The 15,457-nt window shown below is 75.4% G+C and overlaps 2 protein-coding genes and 10 non-coding genes across 12 annotated transcripts in view; 6 read left to right on the forward strand and 6 right to left on the reverse strand.

Annotated features, from left to right (window-relative positions):
• The window catches only part of LOC129515149 (basic proline-rich protein-like), a 38,075-nt gene extending 36,061 nt beyond the window's left edge, over positions 1–2,014 (reverse strand). The window contains exons 1-3 of the mRNA XM_055333876.1: positions 1,988–2,014; positions 1,257–1,910; positions 139–828 (exon numbers count right to left, since the gene is read on the reverse strand). Coding sequence (XP_055189851.1) covers positions 139–828; positions 1,257–1,910; positions 1,988–2,014 — 1,371 coding nt within the window. The remainder of the gene's footprint in view (positions 1–138; positions 829–1,256; positions 1,911–1,987) is intronic.
• Positions 2,015–2,773: 759 nt separating this feature from the next.
• Positions 2,774–2,844, reverse strand: TRNAG-GCC (transfer RNA glycine (anticodon GCC)). Its single transcript has one exon. It is a non-coding gene; the product is annotated as a tRNA-Gly (tRNA).
• Positions 2,845–4,399: 1,555 nt separating this feature from the next.
• TRNAL-CAG (transfer RNA leucine (anticodon CAG)) lies at positions 4,400–4,482 on the reverse strand. Its single transcript has one exon. It is a non-coding gene; the product is annotated as a tRNA-Leu (tRNA).
• A 622-nt stretch (positions 4,483–5,104) lies between these two features.
• TRNAD-GUC (transfer RNA aspartic acid (anticodon GUC)) lies at positions 5,105–5,176 on the forward strand. Its single transcript has one exon. It is a non-coding gene; the product is annotated as a tRNA-Asp (tRNA).
• A 705-nt stretch (positions 5,177–5,881) lies between these two features.
• On the forward strand, positions 5,882–5,953 carry TRNAG-UCC (transfer RNA glycine (anticodon UCC)). Its single transcript has one exon. It is a non-coding gene; the product is annotated as a tRNA-Gly (tRNA).
• Positions 5,954–6,306: 353 nt separating this feature from the next.
• On the forward strand, positions 6,307–6,378 carry TRNAE-CUC (transfer RNA glutamic acid (anticodon CUC)). The gene has a single exon. It is a non-coding gene; the product is annotated as a tRNA-Glu (tRNA).
• Positions 6,379–9,662: 3,284 nt separating this feature from the next.
• Positions 9,663–13,471, reverse strand: LOC129515150 (basic proline-rich protein-like). The gene is made up of 6 exons (XM_055333877.1): positions 13,239–13,471; positions 12,630–13,088; positions 12,289–12,541; positions 10,956–12,008; positions 10,417–10,858; positions 9,663–9,778 (listed from the first exon to the last, which is right to left on the reverse strand). The coding sequence occupies exons 1-6, from the start codon at positions 13,469–13,471 to the stop codon at positions 9,663–9,665; spliced, it is 2,556 nt and encodes an 851-aa protein (XP_055189852.1).
• TRNAG-GCC (transfer RNA glycine (anticodon GCC)) lies at positions 10,344–10,414 on the reverse strand. Its single transcript has one exon. It is a non-coding gene; the product is annotated as a tRNA-Gly (tRNA).
• TRNAL-CAG (transfer RNA leucine (anticodon CAG)) lies at positions 11,970–12,052 on the reverse strand. Its single transcript has one exon. It is a non-coding gene; the product is annotated as a tRNA-Leu (tRNA).
• TRNAD-GUC (transfer RNA aspartic acid (anticodon GUC)) lies at positions 12,675–12,746 on the forward strand. The gene has a single exon. It is a non-coding gene; the product is annotated as a tRNA-Asp (tRNA).
• TRNAG-UCC (transfer RNA glycine (anticodon UCC)) lies at positions 13,447–13,518 on the forward strand. Its single transcript has one exon. It is a non-coding gene; the product is annotated as a tRNA-Gly (tRNA).
• Positions 13,519–13,871: 353 nt separating this feature from the next.
• TRNAE-CUC (transfer RNA glutamic acid (anticodon CUC)) lies at positions 13,872–13,943 on the forward strand. The gene has a single exon. It is a non-coding gene; the product is annotated as a tRNA-Glu (tRNA).
• Positions 13,944–15,457: the final 1,514 nt, after the last annotated feature.

Raw genomic sequence — 15,457 nt, forward strand, 5'->3', positions numbered from 1 at the left:
GTTCCCCTTGGCGCCTTAGCGCCCACCTAGGCAGGGGAGCCTGCAGCCCTGTCTCCGCCCGGGTGGGTGCGGGTGCGGGTCTCCTGGCGCCGCTGCTCCTGCAGGTGACCCGCAGCGCCCCGCCTCCTTCCTGCCAACGCTTGCACGCCGGCCCTCCAAGGCTTTGCTGTGTGTCCAGAGACTGTCTGTCTCGGTCGGAGGCGCAGAGGCCGGCCCGCGCGGTGCGTGAGCCTTCGGCGGCTCGCTGGCTGGATCGGGACACGGTCCGGCCGGCGGTGGAGAGGAGCGCCTGTGGGCCTCCGGGTGCTTCCCGTCAGCACGGGCAGTTCCCTCAGAGCCCTCGCCTCTCCCTCTGCCTGTATGGGTGGGGGTGGGGGTGCGGGGAGTCCGCGACGGTGGGGGATAGCGCGGGACGAAGGTGTTCTCCCCGGCGCGTCGCCTCCCACGGGGGTCAGGGCACAGGCGCAAAGCGTCCCGGAAAGAGGGGAGGGCCAGGAGCGGCCGGAGCCGGGCAGTGGGAGAAGGAGTCCCGGGTGTGTGCGTGGAGTGAGGGCCCGGGAGGTGTGGCGCCGGCGGGCACTGGCCGAGAGTGGGGCTGGCCACTGAGGCAGGGTGTCTGCGGGGGCTCGGGTGCGGCAGGGCACCCTGCCCGGCGCCTCGCCTGCACCCGTGCACCTGTGCGGGCGGGCGAGCTGTGAGGTAGGGGACGGGACACGCTGGGCGTGTGCCTGAGGAGCCTGTGGGAGACCGGGACTGCCGGCCTTGAGTGTAGGACGTGGGTGTGGGGTCCAAGGGGTCGGTGGTAGGTGGAGGGTTTGAGCCTGGAGGCTGGAAGGAGCGGCACGTGGCACGTGGGTGGCGGTGGGGAGTCGGTCCCGGTGCCAGAGGGCTGGGAGACCCCGTGGTGGCGGTGGACGGCGGCGGGAGAGGTGCCGGGAGGCCGCTGGGCTGCGCTGGGCTGCGCTGCAGCAGGGTGGCCGGGCAGACGAGCGGGTGAGCGAGCGAGCGAGCGAGGTGCAGGGGGCGGGAGTGGCAAGCAGGCAGCTGCGCTGGCGGCCGGGGCCGGCCGAGGGAAAGAGAGAGAGGGAGGGAGGGACTGTTCCTCCCTCTGGGTGTCGGAGCTGTTCCCACGGGGTGAGGAATTCCACCGCCCCGGACATGACCATTCCCCGTCATCGTCATGGGGACCACCAGCCACGTCTCAGGTGTCAGGTGTCGTCGTGGGCTTGAGATTCAGGGAGGCCAAAGGGACAGACGCAACACAGGATCATCGACCAGTGAGGACTCGGAAAGGAGGGCGCGTGGAGGCGGGTGACAGGGGTGGGGACGTTGGGGCAAGAGGGGCTGGTGGGGGTGGAGGGGCCGGCGGCGCTGGTGCTCGTGTTGCTGCTGCTGCTGCTGCCGCCGCTGCCACCACCGCCGCCACCGGTGATGGTGGTGGCGAACTTTGGCGCTGTTGGTGACGGCGTCCCCGGGGCCCCGGTGGAGACGGTGGACTCAGTGAGCGATGGGGGTGGGTGGGGTCCGGGAAGGCCTTGGGTGCCGTCGCCGGCGATGCCCATGCCCGGCGCTGGATTCGGTCCTGCTGCTGCTGCTGCTATGGCAGTGGTGATGTGCTGGTGGTCCTGGGGCTTGGTGGCGGACTCGGTGCTGGTGGGGTCGTGGTGAGGGAGGGTGGAGGACTTCAGGGCCGTGGGCCATGCTACCCGTGCCGGTGTGCTGATGGTGGCCTCGGTGGTGGCGGTGACCGCGGAGGACTTCAGTCTGTTGGCGACCATGCCCACGCTGGCCTGCTGGCAGTGGGCACGTCCTGCTGCTGCTGCTGCTGCTGCTGCTGCTGGTGCAACTGCCTCTGGCACGGTGGCGGTAGTCCTGGTGCTGGTGCTGGTCGTGGTGTGGGGATGGTGGTCCTGGGGGTTGGTGGTGGACCAAGTGCTGCGGGGGTCGTGGAGGCCGGCCGGGCGGGGGGGGGGGGGAGGTGACTGACCTCCGTGCCCTTGGCCGTGATGCCCATGCTGGTGCGCCGCCGTTCGTGGACCCGACGTGCTGGTGACAGCCGTGGCGGTGGCGCTGTCTCTCGAGGCTGGGTGTGCTAGCGCCGGTGCCGGCTAAGGTGGATGGACCTGGTGCTCGCGGTGACTTTAGCAGTGGGGAGTGGCCCGCGTTTGAAGGAGACCGCGGCCAGGTCGCCGTAGAGAGCATCCGGGGCTGCCAACGGGAGGATGTCGAGGAGCCGTGAAACGGGGCTCCCTGGCGCGCTCCAAGGAGTGGCTGAGGGCCCCTCCAGAAGAGGGGTGGCAAGGTGGTTGGTGGTCGGTCGTCGTGCAAAGAGAGGAGGGTTTGGGGAGTGTGGGTAGAATGAGCCATTGAGGGAGGGAATGTGAAAGGCATGGAGGTGGGCTGTGCCCGGGCGGGCGCGGGCGGTGCTTGGAAGCATTGCTTGAAGTGACGTGGGTGAGCGAAGCGCCGTCCGGGTCGGGTCAGGGTCACGGAGAGAAAAAGGGCAAGGACAACGTGGGGCCGGGCAAGGGACCTGGGCCACTTCGGGCGGCAGGGGTCGGGCAGGCAGCCGGGTGGAGCGTGGCGGCCAGGGCGGCCAAGGGCGAGAGAACAGACAAGGAGGCAGGGGGAAGCGGGGCGGGGGGGGGGGGGGGGGGGGGCAGGAGGGCAGGGCCCCGCGGCCTGAGCACACCTGGTTCAGGCTCAGGCCCTGTGGCTTGAGCGCGTGCGCGAGGAAGCCGGGGGCGCGCGCGGCCAAAAGGGGGCGGCGCGCTGCATGGGCCGGGAATCGAACCCGGGCCTCCCGCGTGGCAGGCGAGAATTCTACCACTGAACCACCCATGCACCGGTGGTGGCGGCCACCAGACGGCTTCCCCAGCGGCGCTCGTCGTCGTCCCGGCACGGCCAGTGGTGAGCACCCCCTGCGCGGGGGCGGGCGGCGGGCCCGCGGTCTGCAACACAGGCTCCACGCCCGTGCAGAGGCGCCGAGGGCTCGGGCTCGGGCTCGGGCTCGGGCCGGCGCGCGGCGTCCACGGTCCCAGCGAGGCCCCGAGGCGGACTAGGCTCACCCTGTGCCCTCTCCCTGGGGCGTGGCCGCCGCCAGACACTGTCCTGCCGCTGTCTTGGAGGAGCCTGGCCAAGCCTGACCCGCGCCCGATTCCCAGGCAGCGCGGGGCGTCTGTGGCCGGCGCAGCTCAGCGCGGACCTTCCCTTCCGTCCCGGCGCCCCCCCGGAGGCCCTTGGGCGGATGGCTGTCCGGCCCGTGCAGTGCGCGCCGGCGGGGGCCGGCTGGGGCCCGGAGCTCGGATTGTGTGCGCTCCCGGGGTGCCGCGGGGTGGGGGTGGGGGTGGGGGTGGGGGGGGGTGTGCGCGTGTGTGCGTGTCGCCGTCGGTGTCGTCGGCGGAGATGGGGGCCCGGTAGCGCCGCCCGGGGCCGCCGAGTAGCGCCCGAGCCAAGAGGCCAAAGAAAGGCGTGTGAGCTCTGCCCGCAGCTCTCCGTCGGGGCCGGCTGGGCTGCGGTGGGGGTGAGGCCGGCAGGTGCGCTTGGGCGGAGCGGCGGCCGGCTGGCTGGCGGGCGGCGCGGTGAGGGAGCGCGCTGGCGTCCTGGAGTCCCGGCCCCGCAGCGGCTTCCGTCGCGGAGACGCGCGCCCTGGAGCCCGGGTCGGGGGCCCGGGGAGGCAGGGCTGCCTTGCGCTCAGGGCTCCCCGGAGCCACCACGGCGGGGTGGACCCCCCCGCCCCCCCCTCCCGGGCCAGGCCCAGCGAACGGGGCGGGGGTCCCGTCTCTGGCTGGCGCGCGGAGGGCTCGGCTGCCCGCGTGGCGGGGGTGTGGCCGTGGTGAGGCCTCCAGGTGGCCACGCCTCGTGGGCGCCCCGGGGAGGGAGGGGGTGGAGACCACGGAATGAATGGGGGCCGGCGGAAAGGACAGGCCGTGGGGACCCCGCGCTCCCGGCGGGCGGGCGGAGGTGTAGGGCGGGGCTGGGAGAGCGAGGAGGCGAGCGAGGCGCGCCCCTCAGCGGGCACAGGTGGGAGCGTGGCCCGGCCCGCGCGGGGCTGTCGGCATTTCGGCCCGCGGCTGGCCTGCAGGGGGCGGCGGCGGGAAGGAAGAGGGCAAACGGAGCCCCCGGAGAGCCGGGCAGGAGAGACGTGCCGCCGAGTTGCCGAGGCCCGCGGCCGCCGTGGGATGAGGAGGAGGGAGAGGCGCAGCGAGGTGGCGGGGGAGGGAGGGCGCGGGGGCGCCAAGCCTGTGGCCGGGAGGGCCGAGGCGCTGCAGCTGCGTGGGTCCCGGGCCACGCGTGCCAGGGCGCCGCCAGCCCGCAGCGGCGTGTAAGGCGGGACAGACAGGGCGTGGTCCAGGCCCGGGTGCGGAGAGCCCGCGTTGGGCGGGCCAAAAGGTGGGCGTGTCAGGAGTGGGATTCGAACCCACGCCTCCAGGGGAGACTGCGACCTGAACGCAGCGCCTTAGACCGCTCGGCCATCCTGACGGCGGGCCTGGGCGCGCCGCCGCTCGCCTGGCTGGGACCCGGCGCCGACCCCGGAGCTGGCTGGCGGCCGTGTGGGTGCGCGACGGACGGACGGACAGACGGACGGACGGACGGGACTCGCGTCCCGGTCGACGAGGCCAACGGCCCGCCGACTGACTCTGCTGGCGCCGCCGCCCTCGCCGCGGTCCTCGCCGCCGCCCCCTCCCCCTCGCCCTCGCGCTTCCCGGGGCGCGCACCCTGCTGCCGGCGTCCGGCCCCCCGCCGCCCGCCGCGGCCCATCCCCGGCGCGGGGCCTCCTGCTCGCTCGCGCAGCCCTGCTTGCCGTGTCGGGCGTCTTCTCCCGCCGCCATCCCCGTGCGGCTGGGCCGGGGCGGCGGCGGGTCCGGGGCCCGACGCTCCGAGTCGGGCCAGGGGGACTGCTGTGCGCGCTGACGCGGCGGCCGGGGGGTCGGGCCGGGTGGGCCGTGGCCCGGGGCACGTGGCGGGCGCCTGGCAGGACGGGCGCGCGGGACGTCGAGGGCCCGGGTGGGCGTGGGCAGGCAGGCAGGCAGGCAGGCCGGCGGGCGGGCGGGCGGGCGGGCGGGCGGAGAGGGGTCGGGCGCCCGGGCGGCCGCCGCCGCCGTCCTCGTTAGTATAGTGGTGAGTATCCCCGCCTGTCACGCGGGAGACCGGGGTTCGATTCCCCGACGGGGAGGCGAGACACGCCCTCTTTTGGTCGCGGCCGCCGCGCTGCCCAAACGGACGCCGGCCCCCAGGGCCCTCCTTCTCCTCCTTCTCCTCCGTCGTGCCTCCGCCGGGCCCCGTGCGCCCAGAGGCGCGGGGCGACCGCGGGGGCCCGTCCTGCCCGCCGTCGACCCGACCCCCCGCACCCCCTGGCGCCCTGGCGCGTGCGGGCTCGGCCCAGCCCAGCCGGGACCTCCTGACGGGAGGCTGGCCGCCACGGGCTCCTCGCTCACGCGACGGACAGCTGCCCGGCTGCCGGGCTTCCCGTGGAGGTGGCCGTGGGGGCCGGGCCGACTGTGCGGGCGGGGCGGGGCTGGGCGGGGAGGGGAGGGGAGGGGAGGGGAGGGGAGGGGAGGGGAGGGGAGCGGGTGGCGGGAGGGAAGCGGGCGCCGGGGGCAAGGCCCGGGAGCCGCAGGGCGGCGAGAGCGCCCCCCAGAGGCGGGCGGCGGAGGCGGCGGGCGGTCGTGCCTGCGGAGCAGCAAGGGCTGCGTGGGGCTGGCGCGGGTGGGGCGCCGGGCGGCCGCTGGTGGCGCCCGCGACGGCGCAGAGCTGCGGCCGGCCGGCACGTCGGGGCAGGGCCGCGGCAGGCGGCGGAGGCGGTGGCGAGAGGGCGAGAGGGCGAGGAGGCGCTGGTGCGGAGCCTGGGCCGGCGTCCGGGGGCGGCCCGGGCTGTGCAGCGTTGGTGGTATAGTGGTGAGCATAGCTGCCTTCCAAGCAGTTGACCCGGGTTCGATTCCCGGCCAACGCAGCTGGCCAACGTTTTGCGCGGCTCCAGGGCCCCGGTGCTCAGGCCCGATGGGAGCCGGGAGCCTGGCGCGACGCTGAGTGCGTGTGTGCGTGTGTCTGTGTGTGTGAGAGAGGGAGAGAGGAGGGGGAGGGGGAGGGGGAGGAGGAGGGGGAGGAGGCGGCGGCGCGCAGCGTTTTGACGGCGCGGCGGGCGGGCCGGCGGGAGGGCGGGCGGTCGGGCCAGGTGGCTCGGCGGGGCCGGCGGGCGGCTGCGCGTGGCCCGGCGGGGGCCCTGGAGGCCAAGCAGAGGCGAGTGGGCGGTAGGGAAGGAGGCGCCGGGTCCAGGGCGCACGGGCCAGGCGCGCAGCCTGACGCTCCCTGGTGGTCTAGTGGTTAGGATTCGGCGCTCTCACCGCCGCGGCCCGGGTTCGATTCCCGGTCAGGGAAGCCTTTCTTCTTCCTCTCGCAAGCCTGGCCTGGCCCGTGCCTAGCGACGGACCTCGCGCGGCGCAGCGCCGCCGCCGCCGCCGCACACCCCTTTTAGCGAAAGCTCGCTCGTGCGTCTCCCTGGCCCCGACCGAGGCTGCGCGTGCGCACGAGGCCACCCGCCCCGTCGAGCCCAAGGCTTGCCGAGCGGTGCCCTGGCGGGCTCCGTCGGGCCGGCTCAAGCGTTTTGGCCTCGCTGGCTGGCTGGCCGGCCGGCAGGCGGGCCGACTGGAGGTCTCGGCGTCTCGCGGCCGCCTCCCCCGGACGCTCGCCTGGCTCCCCGTCTCCCTCCGCCCCAGGCCCGACAGGCCGGACGCCGTCCGACCCCAGCCGAGGCCACCGACAGGCCGGGCGCCTCGGGCCTCCGTGGGTGCTTGGACTCTCCCGCCAGCACCACTGCCGCCGGGAGAAAGGTCGTGGCGGCTCGCAGCGCTCCCCCCCTCCCGGCCCCCCCGCTGGCTCCTTGGTGAGGTGCTACTCGGCGGCGGCCGCGCTGGGGGGATGTGGGGGCGCCGGGCCGAGGCGGAGGGGGCCGGGTGTGGGGAGGGTGAGCCACCTGTCTCTCTCTGAGTCGGGGGTCACTTGCTGGAGCCCCCGGTGCCTTCTCTCGGCCGTCGGCCTGGCAACCGCCAGCTGTGGCGGTGCACGTGGGTGGCGGTCTTGGGTGGGGATGGGAGCAGAGCGCCGGCCGCCGCCGGCCCCCGCCGCCCCCGCCCGGGCAGGCGGTGGTTGGAAAGCGGTTGTGGGCGTCTCACGGTGGCCGGACCACCCGACAGGGGAGGCCAGAGAGCAGGGAGATAGATGCAGGAGGCCAGTGGGGCGAACCCGCGGGCCGGGCTGGTGGGAAGGGGCGGAGGCCCCCGGGGGACAGACGGGGTGCCCTTGGAGGCCCCGGGTCAGTCCAACTGCACGACCGCTACCCCGAATCCTGGGGCAGAGGGGCAGGCGTGTTCCCCGACACAGCTTCCTCCACCCCACGGCCCCCGGCCCCGGCCCCGGCCCCGGCCCCGGCCCCGGCTCCGGCCCCGGCCCCGGCCCCGGCCCCGGCTCCGGCCCCAGCCCCAGCACCAGCACCAGCCCCAGCCCCAGCCCCAGCCCCAGCCCCAGCCCAGCCCCACGTGGCCGGCGCCCCAGCTGGATGCCGCTCGGAAGGTGTTCCCCTTGGCGCCTTAGCGCCCACCTAGGCAGGGGAGCCTGCAGCCCTGTCTCCGCCCGGGTGGGTGCGGGTGCGGGTCTCCTGGCGCCGCTGCTCCTGCAGGTGACCCGCAGCGCCCCGCCTCCTTCCTGCCAACGCTTGCACGCCGGCCCTCCAAGGCTTTGCTGTGTGTCCAGAGACTGTCTGTCTCGGTCGGAGGCGCAGAGGCCGGCCCGCGCGGTGCGTGAGCCTTCGGCGGCTCGCTGGCTGGATCGGGACACGGTCCGGCCGGCGGTGGAGAGGAGCGCCTGTGGGCCTCCGGGTGCTTCCCGTCAGCACGGGCAGTTCCCTCAGAGCCCTCGCCTCTCCCTCTGCCTGTATGGGTGGGGGTGGGGGTGCGGGGAGTCCGCGACGGTGGGGGATAGCGCGGGACGAAGGTGTTCTCCCCGGCGCGTCGCCTCCCACGGGGGTCAGGGCACAGGCGCAAAGCGTCCCGGAAAGAGGGGAGGGCCAGGAGCGGCCGGAGCCGGGCAGTGGGAGAAGGAGTCCCGGGTGTGTGCGTGGAGTGAGGGCCCGGGAGGTGTGGCGCCGGCGGGCACTGGCCGAGAGTGGGGCTGGCCACTGAGGCAGGGTGTCTGCGGGGGCTCGGGTGCGGCAGGGCACCCTGCCCGGCGCCTCGCCTGCACCCGTGCACCTGTGCGGGCGGGCGAGCTGTGAGGTAGGGGACGGGACACGCTGGGCGTGTGCCTGAGGAGCCTGTGGGAGACCGGGACTGCCGGCCTTGAGTGTAGGACGTGGGTGTGGGGTCCAAGGGGTCGGTGGTAGGTGGAGGGTTTGAGCCTGGAGGCTGGAAGGAGCGGCACGTGGCACGTGGGTGGCGGTGGGGAGTCGGTCCCGGTGCCAGAGGGCTGGGAGACCCCGTGGTGGCGGTGGACGGCGGCGGGAGAGGTGCCGGGAGGCCGCTGGGCTGCGCTGGGCTGCGCTGCAGCAGGGTGGCCGGGCAGACGAGCGGGTGAGCGAGCGAGCGAGCGAGGTGCAGGGGGCGGGAGTGGCAAGCAGGCAGCTGCGCTGGCGGCCGGGGCCGGCCGAGGGAAAGAGAGAGAGGGAGGGAGGGACTGTTCCTCCCTCTGGGTGTCGGAGCTGTTCCCACGGGGTGAGGAATTCCACCGCCCCGGACATGACCATTCCCCGTCATCGTCATGGGGACCACCAGCCACGTCTCAGGTGTCAGGTGTCGTCGTGGGCTTGAGATTCAGGGAGGCCAAAGGGACAGACGCAACACAGGATCATCGACCAGTGAGGACTCGGAAAGGAGGGCGCGTGGAGGCGGGTGACAGGGGTGGGGACGTTGGGGCAAGAGGGGCTGGTGGGGGTGGAGGGGCCGGCGGCGCTGGTGCTCGTGTTGCTGCTGCTGCTGCTGCCGCCGCTGCCACCACCGCCGCCACCGGTGATGGTGGTGGCGAACTTTGGCGCTGTTGGTGACGGCGTCCCCGGGGCCCCGGTGGAGACGGTGGACTCAGTGAGCGATGGGGGTGGGTGGGGTCCGGGAAGGCCTTGGGTGCCGTCGCCGGCGATGCCCATGCCCGGCGCTGGATTCGGTCCTGCTGCTGCTGCTGCTATGGCAGTGGTGATGTGCTGGTGGTCCTGGGGCTTGGTGGCGGACTCGGTGCTGGTGGGGTCGTGGTGAGGGAGGGTGGAGGACTTCAGGGCCGTGGGCCATGCTACCCGTGCCGGTGTGCTGATGGTGGCCTCGGTGGTGGCGGTGACCGCGGAGGACTTCAGTCTGTTGGCGACCATGCCCACGCTGGCCTGCTGGCAGTGGGCACGTCCTGCTGCTGCTGCTGCTGCTGCTGCTGCTGGTGCAACTGCCTCTGGCACGGTGGCGGTAGTCCTGGTGCTGGTGCTGGTCGTGGTGTGGGGATGGTGGTCCTGGGGGTTGGTGGTGGACCAAGTGCTGCGGGGGTCGTGGAGGCCGGCCGGGCGGGGGGGGGGGGAGGTGACTGACCTCCGTGCCCTTGGCCGTGATGCCCATGCTGGTGCGCCGCCGTTCGTGGACCCGACGTGCTGGTGACAGCCGTGGCGGTGGCGCTGTCTCTCGAGGCTGGGTGTGCTAGCGCCGGTGCCGGCTAAGGTGGATGGACCTGGTGCTCGCGGTGACTTTAGCAGTGGGGAGTGGCCCGCGTTTGAAGGAGACCGCGGCCAGGTCGCCGTAGAGAGCATCCGGGGCTGCCAACGGGAGGATGTCGAGGAGCCGTGAAACGGGGCTCCCTGGCGCGCTCCAAGGAGTGGCTGAGGGCCCCTCCAGAAGAGGGGTGGCAAGGTGGTTGGTGGTCGGTCGTCGTGCAAAGAGAGGAGGGTTTGGGGAGTGTGGGTAGAATGAGCCATTGAGGGAGGGAATGTGAAAGGCATGGAGGTGGGCTGTGCCCGGGCGGGCGCGGGCGGTGCTTGGAAGCATTGCTTGAAGTGACGTGGGTGAGCGAAGCGCCGTCCGGGTCGGGTCAGGGTCACGGAGAGAAAAAGGGCAAGGACAACGTGGGGCCGGGCAAGGGACCTGGGCCACTTCGGGCGGCAGGGGTCGGGCAGGCAGCCGGGTGGAGCGTGGCGGCCAGGGCGGCCAAGGGCGAGAGAACAGACAAGGAGGCAGGGGGAAGCGGGGCGGGGGGGGGGGGGGGGGGGGGCAGGAGGGCAGGGCCCCGCGGCCTGAGCACACCTGGTTCAGGCTCAGGCCCTGTGGCTTGAGCGCGTGCGCGAGGAAGCCGGGGGCGCGCGCGGCCAAAAGGGGGCGGCGCGCTGCATGGGCCGGGAATCGAACCCGGGCCTCCCGCGTGGCAGGCGAGAATTCTACCACTGAACCACCCATGCACCGGTGGTGGCGGCCACCAGACGGCTTCCCCAGCGGCGCTCGTCGTCGTCCCGGCACGGCCAGTGGTGAGCACCCCCTGCGCGGGGGCGGGCGGCGGGCCCGCGGTCTGCAACACAGGCTCCACGCCCGTGCAGAGGCGCCGAGGGCTCGGGCTCGGGCTCGGGCTCGGGCCGGCGCGCGGCGTCCACGGTCCCAGCGAGGCCCCGAGGCGGACTAGGCTCACCCTGTGCCCTCTCCCTGGGGCGTGGCCGCCGCCAGACACTGTCCTGCCGCTGTCTTGGAGGAGCCTGGCCAAGCCTGACCCGCGCCCGATTCCCAGGCAGCGCGGGGCGTCTGTGGCCGGCGCAGCTCAGCGCGGACCTTCCCTTCCGTCCCGGCGCCCCCCCGGAGGCCCTTGGGCGGATGGCTGTCCGGCCCGTGCAGTGCGCGCCGGCGGGGGCCGGCTGGGGCCCGGAGCTCGGATTGTGTGCGCTCCCGGGGTGCCGCGGGGTGGGGGTGGGGGTGGGGGTGGGGGGGGGTGTGCGCGTGTGTGCGTGTCGCCGTCGGTGTCGTCGGCGGAGATGGGGGCCCGGTAGCGCCGCCCGGGGCCGCCGAGTAGCGCCCGAGCCAAGAGGCCAAAGAAAGGCGTGTGAGCTCTGCCCGCAGCTCTCCGTCGGGGCCGGCTGGGCTGCGGTGGGGGTGAGGCCGGCAGGTGCGCTTGGGCGGAGCGGCGGCCGGCTGGCTGGCGGGCGGCGCGGTGAGGGAGCGCGCTGGCGTCCTGGAGTCCCGGCCCCGCAGCGGCTTCCGTCGCGGAGACGCGCGCCCTGGAGCCCGGGTCGGGGGCCCGGGGAGGCAGGGCTGCCTTGCGCTCAGGGCTCCCCGGAGCCACCACGGCGGGGTGGACCCCCCCGCCCCCCCCTCCCGGGCCAGGCCCAGCGAACGGGGCGGGGGTCCCGTCTCTGGCTGGCGCGCGGAGGGCTCGGCTGCCCGCGTGGCGGGGGTGTGGCCGTGGTGAGGCCTCCAGGTGGCCACGCCTCGTGGGCGCCCCGGGGAGGGAGGGGGTGGAGACCACGGAATGAATGGGGGCCGGCGGAAAGGACAGGCCGTGGGGACCCCGCGCTCCCGGCGGGCGGGCGGAGGTGTAGGGCGGGGCTGGGAGAGCGAGGAGGCGAGCGAGGCGCGCCCCTCAGCGGGCACAGGTGGGAGCGTGGCCCGGCCCGCGCGGGGCTGTCGGCATTTCGGCCCGCGGCTGGCCTGCAGGGGGCGGCGGCGGGAAGGAAGAGGGCAAACGGAGCCCCCGGAGAGCCGGGCAGGAGAGACGTGCCGCCGAGTTGCCGAGGCCCGCGGCCGCCGTGGGATGAGGAGGAGGGAGAGGCGCAGCGAGGTGGCGGGGGAGGGAGGGCGCGGGGGCGCCAAGCCTGTGGCCGGGAGGGCCGAGGCGCTGCAGCTGCGTGGGTCCCGGGCCACGCGTGCCAGGGCGCCGCCAGCCCGCAGCGGCGTGTAAGGCGGGACAGACAGGGCGTGGTCCAGGCCCGGGTGCGGAGAGCCCGCGTTGGGCGGGCCAAAAGGTGGGCGTGTCAGGAGTGGGATTCGAACCCACGCCTCCAGGGGAGACTGCGACCTGAACGCAGCGCCTTAGACCGCTCGGCCATCCTGACGGCGGGCCTGGGCGCGCCGCCGCTCGCCTGGCTGGGACCCGGCGCCGACCCCGGAGCTGGCTGGCGGCCGTGTGGGTGCGCGACGGACGGACGGACAGACGGACGGACGGACGGGACTCGCGTCCCGGTCGACGAGGCCAACGGCCCGCCGACTGACTCTGCTGGCGCCGCCGCCCTCGCCGCGGTCCTCGCCGCCGCCCCCTCCCCCTCGCCCTCGCGCTTCCCGGGGCGCGCACCCTGCTGCCGGCGTCCGGCCCCCCGCCGCCCGCCGCGGCCCATCCCCGGCGCGGGGCCTCCTGCTCGCTCGCGCAGCCCTGCTTGCCGTGTCGGGCGTCTTCTCCCGCCGCCATCCCCGTGCGGCTGGGCCGGGGCGGCGGCGGGTCCGGGGCCCGACGCTCCGAGTCGGGCCAGGGGGACTGCTGTGCGCGCTGACGCGGCGGCCGGGGGGTCGGGCCGGGTGGGCCGTGGCCCGGGGCACGTGGCGGGCGCCTGGCAGGACGGGCGCGCGGGACGTCGAGGGCCCGGGTGGGCGTGGGCAGGCAGGCAGGCAGGCAGGCCGGCGGGCGGGCGGGCGGGCGGGCGGGCGGAGAGGGGTCGGGCGCCCGGGCGGCCGCCGCCGCCGTCCTCGTTAGTATAGTGGTGAGTATCCCCGCCTGTCACGCGGGAGACCGGGGTTCGATTCCCCGACGGGGAGGCGAGACACGCCCTCTTTTGGTCGCGGCCGCCGCGCTGCCCAAACGGACGCCGGCCCCCAGGGCCCTCCTTCTCCTCCTTCTCCTCCGTCGTGCCTCCGCCGGGCCCCGTGCGCCCAGAGGCGCGGGGCGACCGCGGGGGCCCGTCCTGCCCGCCGTCGACCCGACCCCCCGCACCCCCTGGCGCCCTGGCGCGTGCGGGCTCGGCCCAGCCCAGCCGGGACCTCCTGACGGGAGGCTGGCCGCCACGGGCTCCTCGCTCACGCGACGGACAGCTGCCCGGCTGCCGGGCTTCCCGTGGAGGTGGCCGTGGGGGCCGGGCCGACTGTGCGGGCGGGGCGGGGCTGGGCGGGGAGGGGAGGGGAGGGGAGGGGAGGGGAGGGGAGGGGAGCGGTTGGCGGGATGGAAGCGGGCGCCGGGGGCAAGGCCCGGGAGCCGCAGGGCGGCGAGAGCGCCCCCCAGAGGCGGGCGGCGGAGGCGGCGGGCGGTCGTGCCTGCGGAGCAGCAAGGGCTGCGTGGGGCTGGCGCGGGTGGGGCGCCGGGCGGCCGCTGGTGGCGCCCGCGACGGCGCAGAGCTGCGGCCGGCCGGCACGTCGGGGCAGGGCCGCGGCAGGCGGCGGAGGCGGTGGCGAGAGGGCGAGAGGGCGAGGAGGCGCTGGTGCGGAGCCTGGGCCGGCGTCCGGGGGCGGCCCGGGCTGTGCAGCGTTGGTGGTATAGTGGTGAGCATAGCTGCCTTCCAAGCAGTTGACCCGGGTTCGATTCCCGGCCAACGCAGCTGGCCAACGTTTTGCGCGGCTCCAGGGCCCCGGTGCTCAGGCCCGATGGGAGCCGGGAGCCTGGCGCGACGCTGAGTGCGTGTGTGCGTGTGTCTGTGTGTGTGAGAGAGGGAGAGAGGAGGGGGAGGGGGAGGGGGAGGAGGAGGGGGAGGAGGCGGCGGCGCGCAGCGTTTTGACGGCGCGGCGGGCGGGCCGGCGGGAGGGCGGGCGGTCGGGCCAGGTGGCTCGGCGGGGCCGGCGGGCGGCTGCGCGTGGCCCGGCGGGGGCCCTGGAGGCCAAGCAGAGGCGAGTGGGCGGTAGGGAAGGAGGCGCCGGGTCCAGGGCGCACGGGCCAGGCGCGCAGCCTGACGCTCCCTGGTGGTCTAGTGGTTAGGATTCGGCGCTCTCACCGCCGCGGCCCGGGTTCGATTCCCGGTCAGGGAAGCCTTTCTTCTTCCTCTCGCAAGCCTGGCCTGGCCCGTGCCTAGCGACGGACCTCCGCGGCGCAGCGCCGCCGCCGCCGCCGCACACCCCTTTTAGCGAAAGCTCGCTCGTGCGTCTCCCTGGCCCCGACCGAGGCTGCGCGTGCGCACGAGGCCACCCGCCCCGTCGAGCCCAAGGCTTGCCGAGCGGTGCCCTGGCGGGCTCCGTCGGGCCGGCTCAAGCGTTTTGGCCTCGCTGGCTGGCTGGCCGGCCGGCAGGCGGGCCGACTGGAGGTCTCGGCGTCTCGCGGCCGCCTCCCCCGGACGCTCGCCTGGCTCCCCGTCTCCCTCCGCCCCAGGCCCGACAGGCCGGACGCCGTCCGACCCCAGCCGAGGCCACCGACAGGCCGGGCGCCTCGGGCCTCCGTGGGTGCTTGGACTCTCCCGCCAGCACCACTGCCGCCGGGAGAAAGGTCGTGGCGGCTCGCAGCGCTCCCCCCCTCCCGGCCCCCCCGCTGGCTCCTTGGTGAGGTGCTACTCGGCGGCGGCCGCGCTGGGGGGATGTGGGGGCGCCGGGCCGAGGCGGAGGGGGCCGGGTGTGGGGAGGGTGAGCCACCTGTCTCTCTCTGAGTCGGGGGTCACTTGCTGGAGCCCCCGGTGCCTTCTCTCGGCCGTCGGCCTGGCAACCGCCAGCTGTGGCGGTGCACGTGGGTGGCGGTCTTGGGTGGGGATGGGAGCAGAGCGCCGGCCGCCGCCGGCCCCCGCCGCCCCCGCCCGGGCAGGCGGTGGTTGGAAAGCGGTTGTGGGCGTCTCACGGTGGCCGGACCACCCGACAGGGGAGGCCAGAGAGCAGGGAGATAGATGCAGGAGGCCAGTGGGGCGAACCCGCGGGCCGGGCTGGTGGGAAGGGGCGGAGGCCCCCGGGGGACAGACGGGGTGCCCTTGGAGGCCCCGGGTCAGTCCAACTGCACGACCGCTACCCCGAATCCTGGGGCAGAGGGGCAGGCGTGTTCCCCGACACAGCTTCCTCCACCCCACGGCCCCCGGCCCCGGCCCCGGCCCCGGCCCCGGCCCCGGCTCCGGCCCGGCCCGCCCGGCCCGGCTCCGGCCCCGGCCCGGCCCGGCTCCGGCCCCAGCCCCAGCACCAGCACCAGCCCCAGCCCCAGCCCCAGCCCCAGCCCCAGCCCCAGCCCCACGTGGCCGGCGCCCCAGCTGGATGCCGCTCGGAAGGTGTTCCCCTTGGCGCCTTAGCGCCCACCTAGGCAGGGGAGCCTGCAGCCCTGTCTCCGCCCGGGTGGGTGCGGGTGCGGGTCTCCTGGCGCCGCTGCTCCTGCAGGTGACCCGCAGCGCCCCGCCTCCTTCCTGCCAACGCTTGCACGCCGGCCCTCCAAGGCTTTGCTGTGTGTCCAGAGACTGTCTGTCTCGGTCGGAGGCGCAGAGGCCGGCCCGCGCGGTGCGTGAGCCTTCGGCGGCTCGCTGGCTGGATCGGGACACGGTCCGGCCGGCGGTGGAGAGGAGCGCCTGTGGGCCTCCGGG

The sequence above is a fragment of the Nyctereutes procyonoides genome, unplaced genomic scaffold, assembly GCF_905146905.1.
Source record: "Nyctereutes procyonoides isolate TBG_1078 unplaced genomic scaffold, NYPRO_anot_genome, whole genome shotgun sequence".
Lineage (NCBI taxonomy): Eukaryota > Metazoa > Chordata > Mammalia > Carnivora > Canidae > Nyctereutes > Nyctereutes procyonoides.

Excerpts from the sequence above, each read along its gene's own strand:
- LOC129515150 (XM_055333877.1), bottom strand. The coding sequence starts at position 13,471 with ATGCTCACCACTATACCACCAACGCTGCACAGCCCGGGCCGCCCCCGG. Across the intron at positions 10,859-10,955 it reads CTCCGCCGACGACACCGACG|CCGGCCCCCGCCGGCGCGCA; the intron begins GCGACACGCACA and ends TCCGGGCCCCAG. Across the intron at positions 9,779-10,416 it reads TCTGGTGGCCGCCACCACCG|CCCCGGATGCTCTCTACGGC; the intron begins GTGCATGGGTGG and ends TCCCGTTGGCAG.